The sequence below is a fragment of the Bacillus rossius genome, chromosome 1 (assembly GCF_032445375.1).
Source record: "Bacillus rossius redtenbacheri isolate Brsri chromosome 1, Brsri_v3, whole genome shotgun sequence".
Classification (NCBI taxonomy): Eukaryota; Metazoa; Arthropoda; class Insecta; order Phasmatodea; family Bacillidae; genus Bacillus; species Bacillus rossius.
This window is the reverse complement of record NC_086330.1, coordinates 307470472-307497171: the sequence shown is the minus strand read 5'-3', so window position 1 is coordinate 307497171 and position 26700 is coordinate 307470472. Positions and strand designations below refer to the sequence as shown.

The following is a 26700-nucleotide window of genomic DNA, read 5'->3' as shown; positions in this document are numbered from 1 at the left end:
CCCAACAGTTTACGAACAACGACGACTTTAGATGATTTCGTGCCCATTACGTATATACTGCAAAGGCAACCTTAAACTTTTGCAAAGTGTAGTTATCTATTTTGGTAACCTGAAACAGGTAATGCGACATTTCAGATCAAATCACGATGCCATCCAAACCACTGAAGTAATTTTTAAGTTATCCTAGCACACAGTTGGGGATTTCAGCAAAAATGTGGCCAAAAGTCGAAAAATGAAACTTCGTTTTGAAACCTTTTGAAGGTAGGGATCGTTGAGAGACTATCCCCTCTTCACAAAACCGTTAGGCGCAGTCTCGTACGACTTGTGGTTGTCGAAATATTTCAGTCCAAAGTTGACATGCAACGACGGCATTTTCTATGTTCTATTGAAAAGTTTAAATGTATATAAATTGAAAGTATTCATAAAAAAAAGTGAAAATATGGATGTGGTTCGTAGAATATTATGAATATTTTACTTTAAAAAAAAGTTGCTCTTCATACAATTACCTATACTACACCGAAAAAGTGGCTACTTGTTTGAAAGAAAACTGATGATATGTAGACCAAGAGTTCCAAATCCCGCTGAATCCCGTGTTTATTCTGCGACGCACATGAAGTATAAACTATTAGGAACCACTTCTGCAGATGTCAGCTTCTAATATTGTCTGGCCTTGGTGCTAGATATTATACTACACGAGCTCTCTGGCTCGGGCAGCAGCTTCCAGGGGAGTGCCGGTGACGGCCGGTTGCACCGTGTGTGATCTCCGGTCATCAGCCGGTCTGAGCGTCGATCGAGCACATTCTCTGTTGCGCCACTGAGTTGCGAGCGTCGAGAGGAGAGCACTGGGAACCTCGATGTGAACAGACTCTCGGGAATGTTCATAGCAACGATCTCGGATCGACAATGCGCGAGCAGACAATGGTCGCCTCTTTTAAGGACTTTGTGCATGTGAATTTAATCAAACGCAAATATTAGAGTATTATTGACTAAAAGTGGCAGATCGTATATATAACACGTGTATCAAAATTTATTACTTATTTTAGTTGTACAATCTATTCTCACGTGGAAAATAAATAATATTTAAGAAAAACTAAAAAACACGCTTTTATATAAAATCCAAATAAAAATAGAAAATAAATTTTAATAAATTTCAATTAACAATAGCGTAACAATTTTAATAAATATAAATTAAGAATAGTGTAAATAAGAAAAAAATATTTTATTGTAAAAAAATGCGTAGGGTGCATGGTGTCAATAGTTATAAATATTTTATTATAAATATATATTAGTAGAAGAATTATCATTTTGATAATATCTTAAAAATAACCCCACGCTTTTTTTACAATACAATATTTTTTTTTCTTATTTACACTATTCTTATATAAATTTATTAAAAATTTTACGCTATTTTTAATTGAAATTAATTAAAATTTATTTTCTATTTTTAGTTAGATTTTCTATAAAAGCGTGTTTTTTTAGTTATTTTAAAATATTATTTATTTTTCATTTTTTAGTTGGATTTTCTATAAAAGAGTGTTTTTTTTTAGTTTTTTTAAACTATGTTTTATTTTTTATTTTTAGTTGGACTTTCCATAAAAACGTGTTTTTTAGTTTTTTAAACAAACAATAGTATTACATGTTTTTGCAAAATTTCTGCCACTTCAGGACGCTCTTCATCTTGGTTTTGATGATCATAGTAATAATCCGCGAGAGCATCATAATCTTTAAAACAATGATCATCATCCGTATCGTTATCGTCGTCTACACACAATGCAAATTAAATATCACAATTAATATCTGCACCATTATTTAAAAGTAAGCTAACGATATCGCCATCAAAATTTTCACCAGATACATAAAGTGCGGTTCGCCCATCTTGAGTTTCAGCATTCACATCAGCGTGATTATTAAGCAATAGCTTTATGATATTTACATCTCTATTAGCTATTGCATAGAAGAGCGGTGTTTTACCTTGACGGTCTCTGCAATTGACATCTGCTCCTTTATTTATTAATAAAAAAATAATTTCACGCTGACGATAATGGCAGGCTATGTTTACATAATCGTCACAAATTATGAAACAATACACTGCTTAACCACTCAAAATTATCTCCTAAAACCTTACATTATTATTTGTGTTGCTAAGGCTATATAGGTTTTATGTTAGAAAGAACAAATACGTTTAATGTGCTAAAATAATGCTTAATGACTTGATGTAAGTTTTTGGACATACGCCATTGCTAAGAACTTTTTCTGTTGAAGAAAAACAAAAAAATAAAAATAAAGAAATAAATAAATAAAAATACCCAAAAAAGACAAAAAAAAACACAAAAAAAAAAGCAAAAAATTGCTGTTGTCAACAAGGATATAAACACCACAAAATATTCCGTAACAGGAATATGGTCAACAAACAAATAAAAACAAAGAAAAATGTACTAAGAGAACGAAAAAAAAAACCACAAATGATGACGACACAGAAATATTGAACCCCAAAAAAAAATTCAGCACAACGGTTGAAACGAAACAAAAACACGACAAAACGAAAAGACGAAACAACAACAATAGTTTTCCAAAACAGAATAAAACGTTTTATTCTGTTTTGGAAAACTATTGTGGTTGTTTCGTCTTTTCGTTTTGTCGTGTTTTTGTTTCGTTTCAACCGTTGTGCTGAATTTTTTTTTGGGTTCAATATTTCTGTGTCGTCATCATTTGTGGGGGTTTATTCGTTCTCTTAGTACATTTTTCTTTGTTTTTCTTTGTTTGTTGACCATATTCCTGTTACGGAATATTTTGTGGTGTTTATATCCTTGTTGACAACAGCAATGTTTCGCTTAATTTTTTTTGGGTATTTTTATTTTATTTTATTTTTTGGTTTTTCTTTAACAGATAAAGTTCTTAGCAATGGCATATGTCCAAAAACTTACAAGTCATGCACTCCCATTGCACAAATCTTTCAAAGATAACATAAAGCTTAATATATTTGCTATAATTTCACAACATTTCAATCACTTACCTGTTTGGTTAGTTTTTCAAATTTTTTGTCAAAAACACGCTTAGATAGTCTTCCGCAAAACATTACAAAAATTCAACATCAATAACAAAACAACTCACAGAGAAAAAATGAACTATTATGGGGAATCAAACTTGAGTTATTCCGGACCCAGACATGCCACGCTATCTAGTTTAGGCAAACAAAAAATCGCTAATCCTGATTATCCTAGTAAGGATAACGGCTCTAACTGTTTAAAATATTGAATTGTCATCGGTCCTTGATAAGTATGCCAATTTTCGAGTTAATTAGACGTTTTGAAGGGGGTCAAAATCATGTTCAAAGTTTCCGTTACATACTAACATACATACGTATGAAGCTAATAAAAGCGTGTGAAAAACAACCAAATATTTTAAATGTTTGAAATGTTTGTTGCTTTGTTTATAGTTTTAATATTTTATATCATCATGATTACTTTCAAAATAAAATAACAGCGTTTCTTAAAGTCGAAACCTATTCATATTTTTGACCATTGTTTTCTATTATCCTTTAAATACCAGTACGTGTTTTTTTCAGTTGTTATTAAAATTCAAAAGATAAGGCAGTGACTGACTATATGTGCTGCTATCTTGTAGTAATCACATCAACCATTTGTTCGTCGAGTCGCAATCCATTGTAGCGACTCATGTCATTCCAGTCCACCAATAGAAATGCGCCTAACATTTCTTCAACACTGCTGCTACCTGTTGCCGTAGATTGGAAATTTATGAATTAAAGTTCACGCAAGCTAAGATCTTGTAGTCCCAGTATGTGTTGGCGCAACGTTTAGAAGAATGGTCGTTAGATAATTCTTGGGCTAAGATCATTGTATCGCAGTTCGAAGAGCAGAATAGTGCAACTGGCCACGAGACAGCTCGTCTATTTTGTTAATTAGAATTACAAAAGACTGTTATTTTATACGTTCGGATACCAAACCTTTTCTTACCTTTCTATTTATACACGGAAGAATTTCCTGAATTACAAAAGGAGACGACAAATATATGTTATTTCTAATCGATTGAAATGTCTCTTACTAGCACTCATTCCTTTCTCTAAGCGGAATTTCCTCGCCAAAGCAAGTTGGTAAATTTAAAAGCAGAATACAATATAAATGTTAAATTTATAGACTTTATTTGAACTACTGCTGCTCTAATCAAATCATAACTGAACACAATCAAATAGGTATATGATGTAGTCTGCAAACAGAGCTCTATAATGAATATTTTAACTCAGTAAATATCCACGTAATTGTACATACCCGTGGTATAATAAGCCTACAGCAGTGCATAAGCTGTTGATCCACGGTTATCAAATAATGGCTTCCGCATCTTTACCAATAGAGCAGCTATTTGAGGAGACCCATGAAGCACGGGAAAAAAACATTAAAAAATATAGAGAGAGGTTCCCTCGAAAATGCTCGCGAGAAAGGACGATGCAGGATGTGCTGGAAAGGCTCTTGGTGTCACAAGACCCTTGTATCTCAACGTCTCCGAGAACTTCCAGTGAAAAAGCAGAAAAAACTTTCTCCTGATGCTCTGCGGCTAACATCTTGTACTCAAGCAGAGACAGATTCAAGCGAGGGCGAGAAATGTGACTCTGATTAAATTGTACAAATATTTGGTCAAATAAAAGTTATTAATATAAACTTTCTTCACCAAAATGTCTCAAATTTGTGTACAGTGAACCAAAAAACTCAAAATCATATATATTAAAAAGCACCAGGAAGCGCAGTTACTCGCAGTGCAGATGAGTGAAGGGGGAAGCTCGTACTCAGGGGCATACACCGGGGCAGGAGAAGATAATTTTGCACAAAAAAGGCCACACGTCTGACCTTGCTCTCCTAGTCACCTGGGGATTTCCTATGAGTAGCCATGCCTGCCAGTCACGTGATACGAGTAGATATCAGCGGCTTTATTGTCGCGGGGCCTGGGATGGTAAGATATCTGCCCCTATGTGCGGGCTTCCCGCTTCACTGTCCTGCACTGCGAGTAGCCGCGCTTCCTGGCGCGTGACTCGCCTGCTCGCTTCGGCGATCCGAGAGACTGGCCGCTGTTGCTGCTGTCTGCTGTCTTCTGGACTGTCTATGGAGATGTTGCTGCAGTCGCTTTGTGGGTGACTACGAACGTTCAATCATCAAGCTGTCTATAATGAACTTAAGACTTTAGTTGTCAACTGGTTTAATTCCCAGGCGGCGAAGGTCTATGCGGAGGGGTTAAAGAAACTAATGCAACGATACAAAAAGTGCTTATAACTGAACGGATGTTACATGGAAAAATGAATAATTAGATATGCAGTTAATTAAAACTGTCAATGAAATTTTTTTTTCACGAGTTTATTTTAATGACCAAACGGACGTAATTAAAAAAAACAGCCCTCGTACATCTTAAACTACCAAAGATTTATAGAATAAGGCAACATTTAAACAATTTAATGTTTCCGAATTGGTCCTTAATTTTTTTCGAGAGCAAACAATAATTAGAGAGGCAAGTGTTCAAGGAAAGAAAAGCACATGGCGACGTGAATAAATGCAACCTGCTGATGGTCTCAAACTGTTTTTCTCTTCTATGTAGGCAGCAACAAAAACACCTACACCAAACCTTCAGAGGGTACCTAAGCGTGAGTTGTTTGCAGCTGTCTCCGAAGCTGAAGAACAGGTGGATAGCCTGTCGTAGTCTACAGCTCTACGAGATATAGCATCCCCATGCACACGTAGCTTTACAACGTCACTCACCAGTTAAAGTATGAGCGTACTACCAAAAAGTGACATTTTTATAAGTTACATAAAAATGTACATAGTAATGTTTAGTTTATATGACTTTTCTACCTCAAAGTATATTATGAGTACTTCTAATTAATTACTAATGTTTTCATTGTGTCGTTTCAGTAGATATACATTCAAAAAATTATTCTGACATTTTAATTTTAATTAGCTTATTACAGAGCCGTTTACTGCATTATATTTTATTCTCTTAGTTATGGAATTCATTGTTTTTAATAATTGATAGTTTTCGTACTATCTTAACCAATCCTTTTATTATTCATTAGTAACTCACTAACTGCAAATTCTTCATTTTCTGATTCGGATTCTGAACTGAAATCCAGAAGCACACGTCTGCTTCAAATCGTCACAGTTCGCCCCTCTAACTCAGAATGAAGTGCGATATCCTTTCTCATGTTCACTCAGGTCTGGTGGCTGTGGCGCACAGCCACGGTAGTGCGGTTAAGTAATATCTGGCTGGTCAAATAGTCTCTCTGTGCCGCCTTACCTTTAGTCAGTCGAAACACTGTGTCAGTTGACTAGCATCAAGTAGTATAAGTGCGTTTGTTGTATATCATTCAATATTTGGTAACTTTTAAAGTACAACATTTATACGATCTTTATTACGATGTACCTACTTTAACGGTGTACTGAACAGTATTTTGTATAACTTTTTTTTGGATAATCACATTGGTAAAAGTTGTTTCTTGGAAAGCGCTTTGCTAAGTGTTGAATAAATAGAGCCGACTAAGTGTTTAGATTTGGAATATAGCATGTAAAATAGCATCCTTTAATATGCAGATAGTTGTAGATAAAGAAATTATCTGGAAATTTTACACCTATTGTTTCCATCCACTTAAACATGGTATACTCGGTCTTTAAACTAAATTTATATAAAAATAATTTATTTTTATTGAATCATTTTTTCTAATTATATTTTTGTTTTAAATATTTAAAATAATTTAAATATATTTAAGTTTATTTCATTTTTAGAATTATTTTACATGTGGGGTGATTAGGAAAGTATTTTAAAGCTTTTTTAAATACTTATTTTATAATGTAATTAATTACCTCATGCAGGTAACCGACAGTGTAAGGAAGTAAAGTGTTACTTATTCTGTAACTAGTAGTAATATGTGCAGAACATTTCCTTCCAAGCAGTCAGTAGCTTGTAGCTTGTAGCTTGTAGCTTGTAGCTTGTGCTGGACTGCCAGCAGCAGGCACTAATGGACGGTCGGCTGTGTTACAGATCTTCTTCGTGCTGCGCAAGAAGAATGATCACATCTCCACTCTGCACGTCATTCACCACGGAGTCATGCCCATGAGTGTGTGGTTCGGCGTCAAGTTCACCCCAGGTACAGTCCATCATAGAACTTGACTAGTTTATCTCAGTTAGAATCCTTCCTAACACTCGTCTCGTTCACCCCAGATACAGTTTATACTAACACTGTGCTAGTTCACCCCAGATACAATACCCGCTAACACTTGGCTAGTTCATCCCAGGTGCAGTCTATCATATCACTCGGCTTGTTCACCCCTGTTAAAGTCTATCCTAGCTCTTGGCTAGTTCACTTCAGATACAGTTCATCCTAGCACTCAACTAGTTCACCAAGGTTAATTTCCTCCTGCTGTTTGCTAGTTTACCCTAGGTTCAGTCTATAATTGCACTCAGATAGTTCAACCAGGTTCAGTCCCTCCTGGCACTCGGCTAGCTCACGCTAGGTACAGTCACAACTGGCACCCGTTTTATTCACCCCAGGTACAGTCTTTGCTACTACTCGGACAGTTCACCCCAGGTACAGTTCCTTATTTTATTCTGCTAGTTCACCTCAGGTTTAATTTACACCAGCATTCAGCTATTATACTCCATGTACACTTTCTAACAGCACGCGGCAAGCCCTGAGGTACAAAATAATAAAGGGTGCGTTTACTTATGTACGCATGTAAGAAGTTATACTTATTTGTTACTACGAATGTCGTGTCAGAGGTATCACAATACCCAGACCTTTGGACTGAAAATGTTTGACAAACTAAAGAATGCAATTAAAATTAAAAGGCAAAGTTAATGTAGCATTAGCAGTATTACAGAAAACTAACATAATTTAAATACCATTCACGCTAAATTTTTTACAAAAAAACTTCTTGGCTGTAAATTTAAAAAAAAATTGAAAAAAAATAAATTGCAAATAATTTTTTAGGTGGTTTTACTTTTACATTTAACATAATATACCTGTATTAGCTACAAGTTCAGTACTAGAAATATATACGAGCATGTGATTTAAACTTGCTTCTTATATAAATCATTTGTCTTTCGTTTAAAATAAAAAAAAAGCAACGTGCAACGTTGTATATTTGCGTTTGAACACACTTAGACGAAACGCTCGTGCGAGTTGGACTTCATCTTGTTACATTTTTCACACGTGCTCATCTCAACTTGTCGCCTCACTCTGGAAGCCCTCAGCCGCCCAGAGAATCCCGTTCAGGTGAGGGCTTTGCCTCCGCAGACGCGTCGCATCTCGCTGCGACTGCCCAGCACAGAGACGGGATTCATTTTGGAGCCAACAACCGCCCCCACGAGTCCAACCCCTGCCCGATCCAGGAGTTACCATGGGTACCTCAGCAGGAGCCCGCGGTACTCCTTGATCTGCATGGCACTCGCGTGATTTCTCGATCTTTCAGCCAACCACCACCTAGGTAAAGATCACCTAGGCCAGGGGTATGCTGCTCTTTTCATAGGATGTCACGACTGTACAACTCACTGCGCTGACACAGCACACAAAAAAAATCAGATCTCATTCGCCGCTTGGAAGAGTACGATGGAGAGAAATCATAATTTGATATCTCACCATAAGTGGACGTTGGCAAAACAAATGCCTAAACTAGAGCTAAACATATTTGATTCACGGGTCAACAAAAAAAATAGTATTGTAACAACATTTGGTTCTACCCATTCATGTTAAGAAACATTTTCTTCAATTCATTAAATCTATACTAATATTATAAAGCTGAAGAGTTTGTTTGTTTGAATGCGTTAATCTCAGGAACCAATGGTCCGATTTGAAAAATTCTTTCAGTGTTGGATAGTACATTTATCGAGGAAAGTTATAGGCTATATTATATTATCAATAACATTAGGGATCCTTACTAAAAGTCCAATTTAGAATCAAATGCGTTGGAGGGGGTTAGATACAACATGCAGTACACGTACGAAGTGTGTGTTGACGATGCCGCAGGCGCTATAAGTTAACGACTATATCATTGTTAGTGCAGTCCTCATCACCGTTGAAATTTTGTGGGTACTTTAAATATCAGAAATTGCCCTTTTTTTAAATATATATATTTTACAGACTTGAAACTTCACAGTAATGTTCCTTATGTTACGCAGGATGACATTTTCCGAAAATTAGATCCCATATGTGGTTAAAACCAGGCAACAGTGGGTACTTTGTCTGCATGAGAACAGGATTTTGCATTGTTCATGCCTTCTGCGTCTCCATGGCAACGGTCATCGCGCGGCAGTGGTGTACCCACAAGTAGGGGCATGAATAATGAGCGGCGCAAGAGTGATCTGCCTGTAGACTGCCGTAGCGAAGTACGGGTACATCAGTTGTACGTTGCGTGCACAAGTCGGGAAACCATCGGTGCTATTCATTTTCTCTCCGGTACATTATTGTACAGTATTGTAATAAATGTTCACTGAATTTTTTTTATTTACCAATACTGTAAATGGGAGATGTGGCTTAATTCTTTTGCATTAGTATAGCCGTGCGAAGCCGGGTCGGGCAGCTAGTATAGAATAAATTAAAAAGTAAATTAACATTGATAACTTACAATCATGCCTAAAATTGAAACTAAGTAGTTTCTTGCCAGAAATAGTCAAGCTTTCGAAAGCGATGCAAGTTCACCATCTCAACTAAGTAATAAATTTAATACGTGTTTTTATTTTAATATTTGATTAAAATAATATATTTTTTTGTTTTATCAGTAGAGTGTTCTTAATAACTAACTTTTTTTTACGAAGTAGCCTTTATTTTTAAGACTTTATATTGAATTTGTGAATACATATTTTGATTTTTTCCTCTTTTTTTATGGTCTTAAAATTACCTGTTAATACAGAGAGAAAAGAAATGTTGCGGCTCTCTAAAAAAATCGAAGAGTCTGTTTACTTAATATTTGGCTGATCTCACTCGGGAGTCGGCTGACCCCTGACCGAGGCCGAAGCCTCGGGCCTCGGAGGTCACGGCCAGTCAGGCGCCGGTCCAGACCCCGGTAAGGCACGCACCGAGTGCCAGTGTGTTGGTGTCTGTGCTCAGGGTCACCTCAGTGCTGCGGGCACTCGGGCGACAATAGTTCTGAACGCAATGTGTGGCGAACAAGTGGTCTGTCTGGGAAGCTAGTAACGTTATCGGATCTGTAGGAGAGTCAAATTGCACAATACGGTAAGAAACCTTGAAAGCTCAATCGGTCAATCTCGTCGTGCACTTACCTGTATGACTCTGCCGGAACACGACAGAAGCAAAAATCTTCACGGAGACGTCTTAAGGCTGTGGTCATTTTGGTGAAATACATCAGCTAGTAAAGTCATGGCCCGTGAAACACCAACGAAAATATTATCACCAATATTTAGTTTTCGTTTTAGTTTTATTCCATACTTTACGTTATGATAAACTCCCTTTGTGTAACAATAAAGTTTTCAATAGCTTGTTTATTAAATTATGTATTTGATACAATCTGTATGAAAAAAATTAATTAATTAAAATAAACAAATTTTACTTGAGAAATATTTTCCCCCTTGGGTTTTAGATAAGGACACCTAAAATGCAAAAGATTTATTTTCATTTTTTAAAAATATGAGTGAATCTTTCACTACTCACCAGTGATGTGTAAACATCTAAACTCAGTTACAAGCAAATTTGTGTGTTCTCAATTTGCAATTAAAATTGTGATACGAAACTCTGTCACGAAATTTAACTTAGAAATATTTACATTAATGCCAAGTGTGATAAAAATATACAAAAAGTATTCATTTAAGAAAAAAACAGTAAAAAATTATATTTAGCAAAATGTAATAACCTAACCAAACCCAACCCAACCCAAACCAACCAAGGTAAGGTTAATCTAATAATTATTTATTTCCTACAATTTTTCTCAATTAATTCTGTGCATTGGATGTGCTTCGGGTTTATCGGAATAGTTATAAATTGTGCCTAAGTTCAAGGAAATAACTATTTTCAGTTATAAATATATTAATATTTAAAATTTTAAATGTATATTTTAGCACATTTTATGATTTATGTTATGGATTACGGTGCGTATGTTAAAGAAAATCCTATACGATATGAAGATAAATTTACTAAAGATTTATTTCCAAAATTTTTAATAACTATTAGCACACTTTTCTCCTTTTTATTTTTCTTCTTTTTATTTTTTCCATCAATTTGTGTCCTTCCTCACGACGTGTAGAACATTTAAGAGAGACACTGCATTTATTGACAATGTATCTGAACACTTGCCATTTCTAATATATTGTGACAGAGACAAAATCTTCAACTCTGTACGAAGAAAAAAACAGTGCACTTACAAGAAACCTTTAATTCAAGATGGACTTTGACCTTATTATTCCAATATTTTCTCACAGGTGAAATTTGAACCTACATAAATCATCCATTTAATTTTTGTATTCTCAATATTTTTTGTGTATATTTTCCACTAACTTTTCATTGTCATGTTCTCTAAGGGCATCATATGTTATGGCTGTTCGTCTCTTCTGTTTGGGTTTTTGAAACCTTAATTACAGTTCTTTATTTTTCACATGTTTTAATCTAACTATTGTTTCTACATCTTCCGCTTCTATAAGTATTCCTTCTCTAAATACTTTGCATATTCCCTTAAAGTGTAAAATTTCCTATATTGAATGCACATTTTATATAAAGTTCCAATTTTATTTAGTTTTTTCTCAGTGTAGACCATTATTATTTCCTCGTTTGCCTTAATTTTAATTTTTTTTCCTTATCAACATGTTTCATAAGCGTAGTGACTGGCACTGCAAGAATAGAGACATTGTTGGTTTCATGAGCGCTGGTTGTGTTTTATACATATGAAGCACGCCCTTTATTACCGCATTATCCAAAAGGGCTTTGTGAACTAAACCTTATGGTTGTACAATTCTAGGCAGGATAAATTTGATAGCTGCCTTATTTACCTTGTATATCTCAGCTTTTGTGTAATAGGTAAGTTTTTGTAACAAGTTCTCCGCACTGGCCAGCACTTCCAGTCCACTCAAGTTAGTGGAGATCTCAGTCTCTATATCAATTGACTCTTTTTTCGTCGTCTTCTTCTGTAAGTAATTTTTGTCTTAAAATTCTAGATCATTTCGACCACAATAACTTCCTACCAATGAAGTATAGGATAAACCATAGAAGTCCATTTTCGTCCTTGATAGTTTTGGAGAAAAAAGAAGGCAAATTTGTCTGTATGTCAAGGAGTTCTTCAGCCAGGAAAAGAACTCTCTTGATGTCCAGATTTTTCTCACTTGTCATGTTTGTCAGAAGGCTCCGTCGCTCAGACAAATTATCCTCAAAGGGGTTTTTAGGAGGGTCATGGAAGTCTTTACACTAGTTATACTTGTCCGAAGACATTTTCACGTTGAGATGATGGGATGAATAGCTGCCCTACACTGGGACTCTAGCCCGTCGGGTCTCCATAATCTAGCGAGGACTAAGACCGATGATCCATGCCGCCTTTATAGTAGGGAATTCCAGGACTCTCGCCTTTGCACTAGGCAAATAGTTGGCCGACTTATTACCTATAAGCGTTGCCACCCGTTAGCCCATGTTTTGGAGGGGGTATAGGTGATGTCCAGTATTTCTGTTTCAAGTTCAGTTCAGTTCAATCTTAAATCAGAGTCACGGCTGTGCTAAAACAACCACGAACAAACCATCCACCAGACATGCGAAATACGGTTTAGCTCGAGGTGTGGGCAAGTCCAATGGGAAACGGCAGAGAAAAGGCACCAACGATAAGCCTGTACGGCAGGCGCGTAGAGGTTAAGAGTGGTATATAGGGAAGCGGCTACTCAGAATCCGGCGCGAGCAGCACAAAATACCTCTAGCCTGGGCGGAGTTTAGCCTTGGAGGAGTGGCGTACTAGGAGCGCGTCCTGGCGAAATGATGTCGGTGGAGGGGATGGACTCGGTTTACCCTCCCTCACTCCACGGTCATTCCCTCCTCATGACGGCGCGGTACGGGTCGGGATGTCTCGACTGCATTGCTACCTGCCTGCCTGCCTTCCCCGTACGAGCGGAGCGCCGCGCGAGCTAACAGTGGCTACACACGTTTCATTCAACTCAAATGTCAAATAACGCGAAAAGTATGTTTATCGTAATGGTAGCATCTTTTTTACGCGTGTGTAGTAGTTCATAAGTAAAAAAAAAAAAGATAAATTGCATTACTATTTTTTTGCTAAAAACACAAACTTTTACATGAAATGGGAAAAGTGGCATTACATCGTAATTTTCGAAGTCATGTGGATATTAAACGTTACATTTCCTCCAAGGAACATGAAATTACCTTATTCTGAAAACAAATCTTGCCGTAGATAAATATATTTTCCGAATCGATGTTATGTATTTTATATAACTCGCATCTGTCAATGATAGTTGTAAAAGCGTTTCGAAATACATACATATCATGTATTATGTTTAAAAAAAAGTGTTCGTGTTTTTATAAGATGGAATAATTTCCTTTGTAATTGTTTCACTTGTGTCATGGCAATGAGTTATCATGCAAGTAGCATATATTTTATTTGGACGTGGTAGAAAAATGCACTGTACAAAAAATCGTTACGGTACATAATTCCACAATTTAAAAACATGTATTTATTTCACATGTAATTCATACATTTTGTTTCACACCAATAGACAATGTTCATTATGTTATAAAAGACAAAGAAATTTAAAAAGAGCACTATAAATTAAACTAACGTGCGCACGAGTTACTTCCAAGAAAGACAAATAAAAAAAAAACTGTACGGTATAATAGACATTTCAAACACAAAAATTTTATATCACAAAAACCTTTTTCAAAACAGTTTGCAGAAAATTCCAACAATCTTAAAAGTATATAGATGGCCTTTAGAAATGTATTTAAGAGAAACAAGTGCTTAAATAGAAATAATTTTACAAATCCGATACAGGAAAAGACAACAGATTATTTAAACAAGTTTAGTATAATTACACACAAATCGGTTTTACCTGTGACGCACAAAAAATGTACATAAGCTTAATATTTTTAACTAGACAGGCATTTATACTATTTGATTTAATGCACACACTTTTAAAACAACAAAACACTGAATTTAATTCAGCTTACCACTGAAGAAAAATATTTTTATGGTCGCTATTATACGTTATTTAACGAAATTTATTTCGTACCTTTTTGTAGGGACTTACAAGACAAGAAGTTTATGCATAGCCTACCGAACACTCTTTTTAGGAAATTCTCTTGTTTCTCATTTACAAATTTTACAAAATTTCTCAATTGGCTGCGAAATGAATTAATTTCTTTCAAACTAAGTAACAGTTAAGACCACCTCAGTATTTATTCACCTAAACAAGCAATGTCTTATATAATTTTAAAGCACCATTGCTCACTTTTTAGCATTTAAGCATTCTGGAAAGCTTAACCCAGCTTTAAAATTTACATTATAGATAAGACATGTTATTTTTTTTACATATCCAAAATAATTACGGTAATGATTCTCTAGGTAGGCAATGAACGTGACCACACGGGCTATACTTTCTTATGCACATGTAGGTGCTGGCATACTAAAAATGAAGGTTCATGAAAATTCTTGTCATGGTTAAACGTTCTGGAAACAATGAGCAAGAATAATTTCCAGTATAAAAGGTGATAGTCTATGAAGCTAAGTGGGCAGGCGACGTAGACTGATAAATCACAGGTCACTATAAAAATTAGTTTGAATGATTATCCAAGACCAACATTTTCTTGAATGTTCTGCAAAAGCTTGAAAAATGTTCACGTTTAATGTAATCAGGATGTAATATTCGGTTTTGTTTTGGACGATCTTCGTTTTCCCATGCATTTTATCTTATGGCTTCTGATAGCCTCTGTTATGTGCGGTGGATCCAGAATTTCCATATTTCTTGTGTGTCTATGATCAACTAATTCCGGAAGAACGCATTGTGTGTAAAATAAAACGAGTTTTGGCTCCATTTTTTCTTTCCAGAATGTGTCGTCTCTGAAAATTTCCAATAATTTTACTTTCTTTTGGCTCGAAGTCCAGATGCCAAACAAGCAAATATACCTTCTGGTTATGTGAAGCTGACCCTGGACTTGGTAGAAATATTCATGATCTTTTTTTAACGAAATGACAGTAGTACTTTCTTCAGAATATTTCTTTATTTTGCCTTCTCGCATGACTTCATTTATGTCCATTCCATATGCCGAAGCAGGACACTTTATTTCTACGAAACGGTATTCGCCAACAAGGCCATCGGGTGTTGCGGCAAGAAATGGGTGTTCTTGGTCAATAAAAAGACCAGCTTTACTTATATTAATTTTGTCCTGGTCTTCTAGCCGTTTGATGGCTATTTCTTCGGACTGCCTGCCATGTTGTACTGCTGGAACATTAAGTATGCCATGAGAGTATATTATGGCTCTTACTAGGTTCTTGCAGCTTGTTGTTTGCTTCATACGTATCACCCTCCCGAATTTTGAATCTGTCAATAGTTTCCGTCTCATTTCCAGCCATTCTCCACTTCCTGCTTGTAGTATCGTTTCTCTTTCTATTTGACGGCGTTCTTCATCAGTTTTCTGAATGGACTGTAATAATCTGGTTTCTTCTTGTTGGTATACATCCACTGGCATGTCTGGTTGCTGGCACTGCGGCCCATAATCTTTGTCACTGATTGCTTGGGCTAGAGATTTCCTAAAATCAATTCTTCTGCACTTTTTATTATTTCGTATTTTTTTAATTCTAGCTTCGTGCTTAAGTTACAATTTTTTTGCAACTTTGTTAGGGCTGATACCATCCTGCATTGTCTTGTGAAGAATGTAATGTGGCATTCTCGTATTGTGTGCTACCACAGCAGCAGCACATCTTCCCTGGTATGACCTTCTGGTGGTATAGTTTATACGCTTACCACCAGAAAACTTAGCAATGACCGAATTGAAGTGTTCTGCAGCATTATTATTATCAAATAATAGCTACGTGCCTGTGTAGACAAATAAACAGCAGCATTCCCGTCCATAGGCCATATTATTTTCATAAATATCCGAAATTTTCGAAAGCAAATGATTGTAACTAGAGAAAAGTAGATAATAACCAACAGTATATACTATATTTCAACCGATTGTATTTATATTTTGTTAATTTCTGCATGTTATGTAGTAAAAAAATTAATTTCCCATTATGTTTGGGAGAGGAGCATGTGTGAAATGTGTACTATGTGATTCCCCGAATATCCATTAACATATTTGCAGTAACAAGAGGGCAGTTTAATTTCACAGGTGTTGCTGTTAGTGCGAATAAAATACAGCTACAGTGAACTTGGCACAAGTAGGTTCTTGCGAAAAGCCGATTTCCTGTACCAGTTCTGTAAGGAGAATATGCAATTAACACAAGTGATTCACGTCCTTGGCACTGGCTACAGCTTGAAGTATCTGCTGTATAAAATATCGACTTCTCTTGCAGCCGAGTACTGCAGGATAGCAGGTAAAGAAAGTGGGACTGGCAGTTGTTCAAATAGGTTCAAACGTTTTATTACAAAAATTCTAAATCAGCGATAAATGTTTGTTCTAAATACCTTTCTTTCCTGTTGAACACTGCTCATTTCATACGCCATTTTATTAGGTGATTCAGAGTTTTCAACGATGTTGATGTTTTCTATGATGATGGTGTCAGACACTTCCGTGGACCAATGAAAAACACCGTTTTCCGTTTCCAGCAGTTGGATTGGTGGCTGAAGTATGGCGTACGATTTGGTGACTGTCCTGCAAAGATTAAAACAAAATATATTTGTGACATGTCGAGTATCAAAATTCCAAAAGTAACGAAATTTCCTATTTTGGCTCTGATATTTGAGTACAATTTTATAGTTGTGTGTTCCGCTCAAAATGTTGATGAATTACTCTTTAAAGGTAGTGATATATTCAGTTAATTCTATAATCCTGCCTATGAACACTACCACTGTTCGCAAACTAATCAGTAAATGTGGGATATGATGTAAGAGAGTTTTATTGTACACTAATATGACAAGTCTAATTCCAGAATGTAGGTACAGCACGAGATACGGGCATACACATGCATGCACGTACAAACTTGCATACAAACAAGTAACATTCAAAAACAATAAATGCCTACGTGGAACAGTAATAATTTATGTCATCATATATTTACTGAATGTTTTGTTTGCAGGAGAGCCATATTGTATATCGTCCTTTACTATAAAGCCTACTAGGCGAAAATTTTTCGCACTCAATATTTTTTTAAAAGGAAACATGGACAATCACCCAATGACGCACTTGAATATTACAACATAACAGCAGTAAGGATTCCTGGCGTTTTTCCAGCCATGCGGCTACCACAAGTAACACAATAATTTGTTGATAGTCGAACGCATTTGTAAACTGAGACACGCTCAAACAAGGGAAATGAGGTGGGGGATGAAGAAACTGTCTTTTGGAACCGAACACAGTGAGTCATCACTAGCTTGCCTTCCATTCTCGAAATTATTCCCCCACCCTCATAACTTCGCCCATACTGATTTATTTAATTATCTTTCGGCTTGTTTAATAATAGCACTAGTATTTTCCACATCACATGGACTCTTAAAGGACTAAATTAATGTCCTATTAGTTCACTTTTTAAAATTACTAATTGAAATTGATAATCGATGACGTATGTATGGTCTTCAAGCCATAATAACTTCCTATGACTTACATACAACAGTAATAACGAGTATCTAACTTTTCTTTAATCTGTCCGTAACACTATATATGTTTTTCCAAGAACAAATCCACAGAAGTTCAATTACTGGACTGATAATTATTTATATGAAAAATTTAGGCCTTTCATTAGACTCCGAACGTAATAAAATGCTAATTCTAAATGTTATCGTTAGATACAGTTCGCAGTTTGTGTAATATAAAGAACTGGCTACCTACTCCTCATAAGGATTCAGAACCATATTTTCATTCCCTGCGTTGCTTGATCCTGGTAAAGAAAAATGAGCCGTCAATTTAGCCGTTTGGGGATCAGTTACTGTGTGCTGTTGACTTCCTCTTGAACTGCACCATATTCTTCAACTATTCGGATTTTTCTAAAAATTTAAATGCATTGTACAAACTAAGTTGTAAAATATGTTTCTTAAAATAGTTTTTAGCCGGGGTTGGAATTCTCCGGTGTTCTTTTACATTAATAAAAGAAAAATTAATATCAGTATCGCTATATCTTACCTTTGTTTCTGGTACTCAATCAGAGCCGTTGCAATTCTTTTCTTACGTTTCGCACTTAAATAAAGTCGCCCTAACTTACCGATTCGCTGGTCTTGCTTTTTTTTCCATGCGTACCGACTGACAGAAAATTGCGTCTTTTTTATATTATGCGAAAGCTCACAAACAGCATTAACGAACCATTGAACGAATCAACAGACTTTAATATCTTGTACAATGTAGGTTGCTACCGAGTGAAGATTCTTTTCATAGTCCAGGAAAGATATGAAAAAAAAAAACATGGGCAAATTGCAAGAAAAGGTTTTTTTACATCAAAATTTGCAGAAAAATTCGTACAATAACATATCGAAAATCCACCGAAATCCACTTTCTTTTGGTAACTTTTTTCCGGGTTTTGTCCCGAAAAAACGCGGGAAAAAAAAACAACTCAAAAACTGTGCATCTGACGACAAAACCTGTAGAGGCAAAAATTAAAGAACATTTACTTTTTCATTACATATTCAAAGTTCAAGAAAATCCGCTTATAACTTCTGCTTCGTTTTCTGGGATTAGTCCAGGAAAAATATTAAAAATGAAATAAATGGAAAATTGTGCACTTTACAGCATAATGGTTTAGGAAAAATATAAAGTAAACAATGTTTTTCATACTATATTAGAATTTCACATAGATCAACTTATAATTGTTTTATTTTGTTTTCCAGGAAATGTCCTGGAAAAAAGTTATAATAAAACGGAAACTGTGCACCGTACTTCAAAATAAATCGTAAATTAAATTAAGGGCAAAAAAATTGCATTATATAATTGACCTTTATCAAAATTTGCTTAAAATTTATGTACTATTGTCCTGGTATAGTTACTATTTATACGATTGAATTCCCATTCCCTTGTACTGAGTGATTTTATGTATCCATGTGTTATAACTCTGCAAGCTCGGTGATGAAATTTGTAGTAATATTCTTTTCTTCCATGCATTCATGGGATGTGACACAACATCACACATCTATGATATAGGAAAGGGGGAAATATTTGATCTGCTCCAGAATGACAGTGCCTTCAGGCAACTTGCGAAAGTACTTTCGATAGTATTCCCAGTGTGTCAAAAGAAGACATTGTAAAATCGGGAGAACAGCTGCTAGAACGCCTGTACAATGGGTCGAGAAGTGACACACTCGACACTTTGCGTTTTAAAGTGTTTAGTGAGAAAGCAGCTACTAAGTTTCAAATGTGTACAACCAGAACAATTACCTCCAACTAGTGTTTCAGCTCGTTTCCATTTCTTAAGGGTTTTCTATCAGATACAAGAATGGAAGGGAATAAATATGAATCCAGAAGAATGGTGATGGAGAAAATGTGGCCACCTTCTCTTGCCAATTTCGACAGTCAAGTCAACAGCTCCGGAATGCCTTTTGAAGGTAATCAGGTGCACTTGCAAGGAAGATGGTTGCGGTGCATCCAAATGCAGTTGTAGGAAACACGGCATCTCATGTTCTTCGGCTTGTGGAAACTGTCATGGATCAACCTGTAAAAACCGGCGTGAATTACCTCCCGAGGACTGCAATTACTGTGATGGTTTTTAAGGCAGGGTGTTCCTACATATCCATGCATGTTTATTCAGTATTGTTTGTTGCAGAGTGCATCCCAATGTGTGTATATTTTTCTATTTCTTCTCGAAACAGGTCACTGGAAATCTTGTGTAAATTTAATTGTATGTATGGTATGTTTTGTGAGAATGGACGTGTCGAATATTTCTTTCAAACGATAAGCAGTTGAAATGAGTCTGATTTTTTTTTCTGGAAAATAATTTTGGTAGATTTCAAAAATGTTTTAACACATCACTAACTGAAAAAGGAATATAATTTAAGTGACTTTAAAATATATTATGGAAAATGAATATAGTTCGGATCTGACATAATTTGACATGGGATAAAATGCTTTCTGTTATTTAGCCTACATATTCAATACTTTTTCCGTGGCCGATCACAAAATAAAATCTATTTACCAGATTTCAGTGAATTTAGGATCTAGTATAATAAATCTTGTGTGCTTCTGTTTGTCCCACCGAAACTTTTTCAATACGATGTTCCGTTTTCGTTTTATTGAAATTTTAAAGATTTTCCAGGACGAGTCACAAAAAAACTATATACATATGTCAATATACCTTTATATATATATATATATATATATATGAGCATATTTTGGTGAATTGAAATTATATTTAATACAAAAAAAGTCTTTCATTTAAGTGACGACTTTCTTTGACGTACGATACAACGTTTTCGTTTTGTCTTTTTTTTTTCCAGGAAATTTTCTGGAAAACCAAAAACCTATTTTGTGTTGATTTTTGTGAATTTTTAATATATTATAAAAATCGTTGTGTACTTTAACTTTGTCCTGAAACATTTTGCTGTAAAATGCGCCATTTTCAATTTATTTCAATATTTTAGGTTTTTCCGGGACGAATTCCAGAAAACAAAATAGTAGTTATCAGTGGATTTTTGTACATTTTTGATATGTTATGGAAAATTTGGCTCTCTTTAATTTTAGTATTTATACCTTTCTTCGTAGAACGCACCGTTTTTCAGTTATTAATTTATTCCGCATTTTTTCGGGACAAATCTCGTAAAAAACGTTACCAAAATTAAGTGGATTTCGGTGGATTTTGGATATGTTATTCTACGGATTATTCTGCAAATTTTGATATAATAAAACCTTTTCTTGCAATTTGTCCATAAATCGACCCCTTTTTCTTATAAAATGCCTGGACTATCAAGCTACTCGCCAAGGAAATCGTCTGTCCCACGAATCCTTCAGAGAAACGGTGTTGCTGTGTAGCGGGGAGGGGTGGAGGAGGTTGGTGAAGGGAGGAGGGAGGTTTATCACCGTTACAGATCAGCACTTCCCCTACAGTGGGCGACGTTGAGGCGTGTCAGTGTCATCCCCACCCTGCTCGTCTTCCCGGAGCTTGGCGTCAACTTTCACGTCGAGCAGCACAAGGCAGACACTAAAAATGCCAAATTAGCCAGTTTTCCTAACCAAATACACTGATATTTAATGCTGTGACCTTATACTTTTAATATACCATTTTGTTCAGAAAAATATAATCTTTTCCAATATAGATTCAAATTTGCATTTTTCTCATCGAATAACTAGAAAATTGTCAACGAATTCCTTGTTTTTACCATTTTTTAAAATATATTTTGCGTCACGATTTCCAAAATATAAAACTATATTGGAAAAACTGCATTACTTTTCTCGTCAGATTAATAATCTGGATGCTATAGCTATCATAATTCTCGAGAAAATAGGCTAGCAGTGGACGCATGTATAACTGGTTTTAAAAAGGGGTATATACCACTCTTAATTAGTAGCCGGTGCACCAGTTAGTGTCCCCCTTAGCGTCCCTGGGTCAGAAGCCGCTGGTGGTGTGCAGACACAGGCGAGTGCCTTGAACCTGGAGGTCGCGAGTGTGTAACCAGCCTCTCCCCCTTCCTCTCACCACCCGAGCTAACCTCATGCTAATGGAATACAAACAATCCGAGGCTGTACAAACATGTGGTACCCGCGAGGAGTCTCTAGTCAACACAGACATTCATCTGCCTACAGTGGTATTGTTATCGTAGGTTCAGGGTTGTGCAGTCTTCAATGGAAGGCTGTCGAGGCGACATCCAGGTCTGACGTGGACTCGTAACCGACACTTATCCCGTCTCGGTGCCCGTGCATCGAGCTGCGCTGGAGAACTGCTTTGAACTCGCGACCATACAATAGTAGTGCAGCGCGTTTTCTTTTACAGCAATGGAGAATAACTAAGTAGAGTGCTTTTGAGAAAGTACTTTCGCTGGAAAATGATTGTTGAAGTTGTCCATTAGTATTTATTCAGTTTTTAGAATAATGTTCGAATTAAAATATTAATATTTTTTCAATTATTAAAAATTAGATTAATTTAATGTTACTCAATTTCTATCAGATCCAACTAATGTTTACCAAAGTAAGTTTTAATTCTTAAATTTAAATATTAACAAATAACTAAAAGTTTTAGACAACGCTTTTAAATGAAAGTGATAACGTAAAAAAATTGCACAAAAACAATTTTTATTATTATACGTATTATTAAAACCAGTTTAGTTATAAGCAACTTATTTTATTAAAATTACACTTTTTGTTTAAAACCTCTAAAAAAATTGGTTTCTCCTAGAAATATATGAAAGTTAAAAACGCTTTTCTTATAATAATATTTTGAAATAATGAATGTTTACGGAATTAAAATAATAGTAGTGAATTGTATGGTGATGATGATGTTACAATATTTGTGGTTTGGGAATTCTTTAATCTTGGATTCGGTAGGTAAATTTTTAAATTTTGGCTGTAAATCAAAACTCGCCAGAATAACTGTTTTAAACTTTACAAAACACTGTTTCCTCGACACGTGGTCAAGCTAGTGCGTGAAAAACCAGATACCAACAAACTAAAAACTTGTATCTAAACTAGAAGTGACAACGGGGACTTTTCAGGTTCCTGATAGATGAAAATCCTACCTGAAGTACTTGAAATAAATTGAAACATTTGAAATGAAGCTTAATAATTCGTTCTGCAAAATCAGAAATTTTTACAGTTTGGTACTCGTTGTTGACAGGTTTCTTTTTCCATCTCACTGCAAAGCATTCTTATGCATTCAGCTACATACATACGTTTATAAATAGCTTAAAATTAATTTAAATGTTCGTGCGAATGTACCTCGTTTTCGTTAACTGTGCGTAGTCAATTCTGTATTATCGTATACTTCCGATGGAATCGTATCCTATCAAGTTTAATGTGCGTCCTTGTTTTCTTTTGTGCTTCCTAATTTGCTTCCTTTTTGTTGATTGTACTTCCAAATGCCCTTCCTTATTTAATATGCTTACAAATGTGCTTACTATTATAAGTATGATTTAAATGTACTTTCTTTAATTTGAAATTTCATTCAAATTTAAGTATATTTTTAATTTGTGTCCTTTTTGTTGAATGTGCGTAGTCAAGTCTGTTTTCGGGGCTGAATATTTTCTAGTTCAAGGACTATGGGACCTGTAGTAAGCTAAAAACGTCATTCAGGGATGCTGGCTCTTTTAGCATGTACAACATGCATTTATATTTGACAACTGAGACATGCCGTTTGAATCTGCTTAATTAATCTAAAAATTATAAACAGAAAACATTTTTACATTATAATAAATAAAAATTGTGTGGTTTGGAATTGTGTATTAATTGAAGATGATGATGTTTTGACTAGCTTATTATTTTGGCTTAGGTCAAGTGTTCCATATGTGAGTATACTGAGTGTTGTAATGCAATGATCTAGTGTGAACTAGACTTGTCAGCATCGTGAGTACCTATTGGTTGCAGTGAACTAGTGTGAATTAGCCTTGACACAGTTTGTGTACTGTGTAACAGAGATGTAGTATGTATGAGTGAGTCTCCCAAGTAGTTTGTGTGTTGTGTAAAAGTAATCTAGTGAAAACTAGTCTTTACGACAATTAAGGCTCTCGTGCGCGATTGTCCTTAGGAATGTTACCAGGATTTTTATAATTTTATGATAGTTTTTAATATTTTTAATTTTATAATAGTAATTATCTTTAAATTTGTTTTAGTTCTTAATTAATTAAATTTTTATTTTACGACCTCTTTATTAACGCTTTATGAAATTGTGTAAATTGGTAAGATCTAAATATTTTGTTTACCTGTTTTGAACTGATTTTTCATTCAGATTCAGTTAAGACTTTTTTGCATCAAACGTCTTACGTTTTGCCGAAGTACTGAACAGTAACGGGACTGTGCATTTCACGCGTGAGACAAGACGTTTATTTGGTTTGCGGCGGGACTTGTGAACTTCTCCACCGCCTCTGCCGGAAAGGAGGGGAGGGGGTGGGGGTTACGGATGACCCCGCGCGGAATGGGGTATCAGCTGAGTCACGCACGATGACGGAGCTGCTATGTGTACGCTCGTGTTCGTCCTTCGTTTACAGGAACGAATGAAAATGTTGGTGCGAAGAATGTGCTCTAATTTCTATGAGACAGTCTAGCACGCCCTGGTATGGGTGTGCATTGTGGGGCGTAAGTCGGCGGAAACATGTTGTTTAAGGACAGTAACTAGGTTTAGCTATTGGTTATTATTTACGCAAATTCCTACAGAGGGCATCTAAACCAAGTAAGTGAAACGAATATTTGTTTGTGAATTGCCCTTGAATTATCACGAGCTTGTGTCAGTTGACGAATGTTCCCTGATCAGACTGTAGTTGCGCGCGAAGTACGTTACCTCAGCTTGGACATGTGTCGCAAGGTTAATAATTTGCGCAGAAGAATATTGATAAAAAAGTTATGTTTTTATTTTGGCTTAGTTTCAAATGAAAAAACTTTAACACTGAGCTCAGGCTAGAAACTGTGTGCAGATGAGAACTTTTAAGATTTTTTTTTATGGAGAGCCGGGTTACTTAAGTAGGAATTTTTGTATAGTAAATTGTTAAATAATGTTATAAATATTTGTTAAAGGCCGTAAATTGAAATGATATTTTTGTAAAGTACCTATTTGGAGAGCTTAATATTTTGGAATTTTCTTAAAGTTAATATTAGCTGCATTAAATAAATTCGCGCTTATTGTAACAAAAAAGGTTGTGTATATTATATGCTACCTTCAGTACCCGGTGTTGCCTAGGCTGAACACAGGGTGATATATTGTCTGCGAGTTAAAGCAAAATGGATTGCGCTATGACAGTATGGTGGACATAGAGAAATTACACATAATTGCTGTTAGTATGTCTATGGCCGTAATTTTCTGTTTACCCATGGCGATAGAAGCTGACGGTTTAGAAGTTGATGCACTGCAGCACCATATAGTAGCGAGTTATAGCGAAATTGATATCGTAAAAATATTTTCCGAGTTCAAATATCTATGCATGACAATTTTTGTGGAGATCGGTTGAACGGTGTAGAAGTAAATGCGCTGCAGCGCCCTGTAGCGGCAAATTACAAAAAAAGGGACATCATAAAAACCTTCACCATGGAAAAACACTTCGATGTGCCAACTTTCATGGCGATGGGTCAAACGGTGTCGGAGTGTATCAATTTCATACATACCAAAATTTGTTAAAAAAATGATATCCATCCTCTCGGCAAAATATCAGCGGGTATTTTAATGCATCTTACGAACGATGGGTTTCGCAGATACGCTGAAGGTTATCACCATCACGCCGTCGAATCACAATGTCGCGAGACATCAAATTATCGCCAACAACCACAATGGCAACTTTATTTTACGTCGATGCATTGAAGCATCTTTCATGTTCGCCTGTTAGTCTTTTATCTGCTTTGATCACTATTTTGTGATTAAATGCATCATTTCTAGGTATTGAATTATTTGACCAATTGATTTTGTTCATGCAAGAGTTGTTGCAGTTTCACAATAATCTCTCGATTTAGGGCACTACTTACGGCACATCAGAATTAAATAATCTGAAGAAATTTGTAATCACCATTCACTGATGGCAATGATGCTCCAGCATGATGGTGAATTTTTCCTTTCATCTGTAAAATAGAAAACAAATACTTTATTTATGAGCCTCAGTGGAAGGTTATGTGATGTGTTTGTGTATGTGATGTGTGATACAGTAGAAAATGAATTTACCTTAAAAGTTGGGTTGAAACCTCGTTCTTCGATAATATTCGCCCCAAACTATGTCATTTGAAAGTAATTGTTATTTTGTATATTATGCAAGAAATGCTTCGATATAGGTTCTTGGCCAGAAAGCAATGATGTCAGTGGCTTTGGAGGTGGTGTTAATTGTGGTAATTTGACCTTTCCGCTTGTACAACACAATCCTGATGGTTCATGTGGAAATCTCAAAACATTGAAATGTTGACAAACAGTGTTCATTGTTCCGAATTCGACCGATACATAAGCGGCGTAATTGACTGTTAGATCATAACTATCTGAATGCCAAACGTTTATGTCGAAATGTCACGCTTGACAGTCTGTTTTGTCACCGTTCCAAATAATTTTGTGTGTAGGCTCCAACTGAGCGAGTCGAACTCGACTGCATCCGTTGTTCTGGAGTCATAATGGATCGCGCGTGAGAAATTCTAATTCGATTTTCTTCCAAATGATGTCCATACTCTTCGTCAGTTTCATTTACTCGACGATCACGTAGTTGGCTTGCGTTGTGCGTACGCCGACCCATATTTTGATTCCTCACTAGTGGCATTTCTATCAATTAACTACGAAACTGAATTCAATTGAATCTTCCAATTTGATAATATTAAATGTCATGTTATGCTATGAACACATGTTACGATTTTGAATGCACCAAAGATATGATAACAACTGATTAAACAATGAAATGTTTAATGAGGAATTTGTTGTTAGGAAAACCTGCGACAGCAGAAATCTCAAACTGAAAGAATTTTTCAGAATATTC

The 26700-nt window shown here is 35.6% G+C and overlaps 1 protein-coding gene across 2 annotated transcripts in view; it reads left to right on the top strand.

Moving 5' to 3' along the window:
- Window positions 1-26700, top strand: part of LOC134527876 (very long chain fatty acid elongase 7-like) — a 144804-nt gene that overhangs the window by 107739 nt on the left and 10365 nt on the right. For both annotated transcript variants that reach the window (XM_063360862.1, XM_063360861.1), the window contains one exon: window positions 7036-7141. In XM_063360862.1, coding sequence (XP_063216932.1) covers window positions 7036-7141 — 106 coding nt within the window. The remainder of the gene's footprint in view (window positions 1-7035; window positions 7142-26700) is intronic.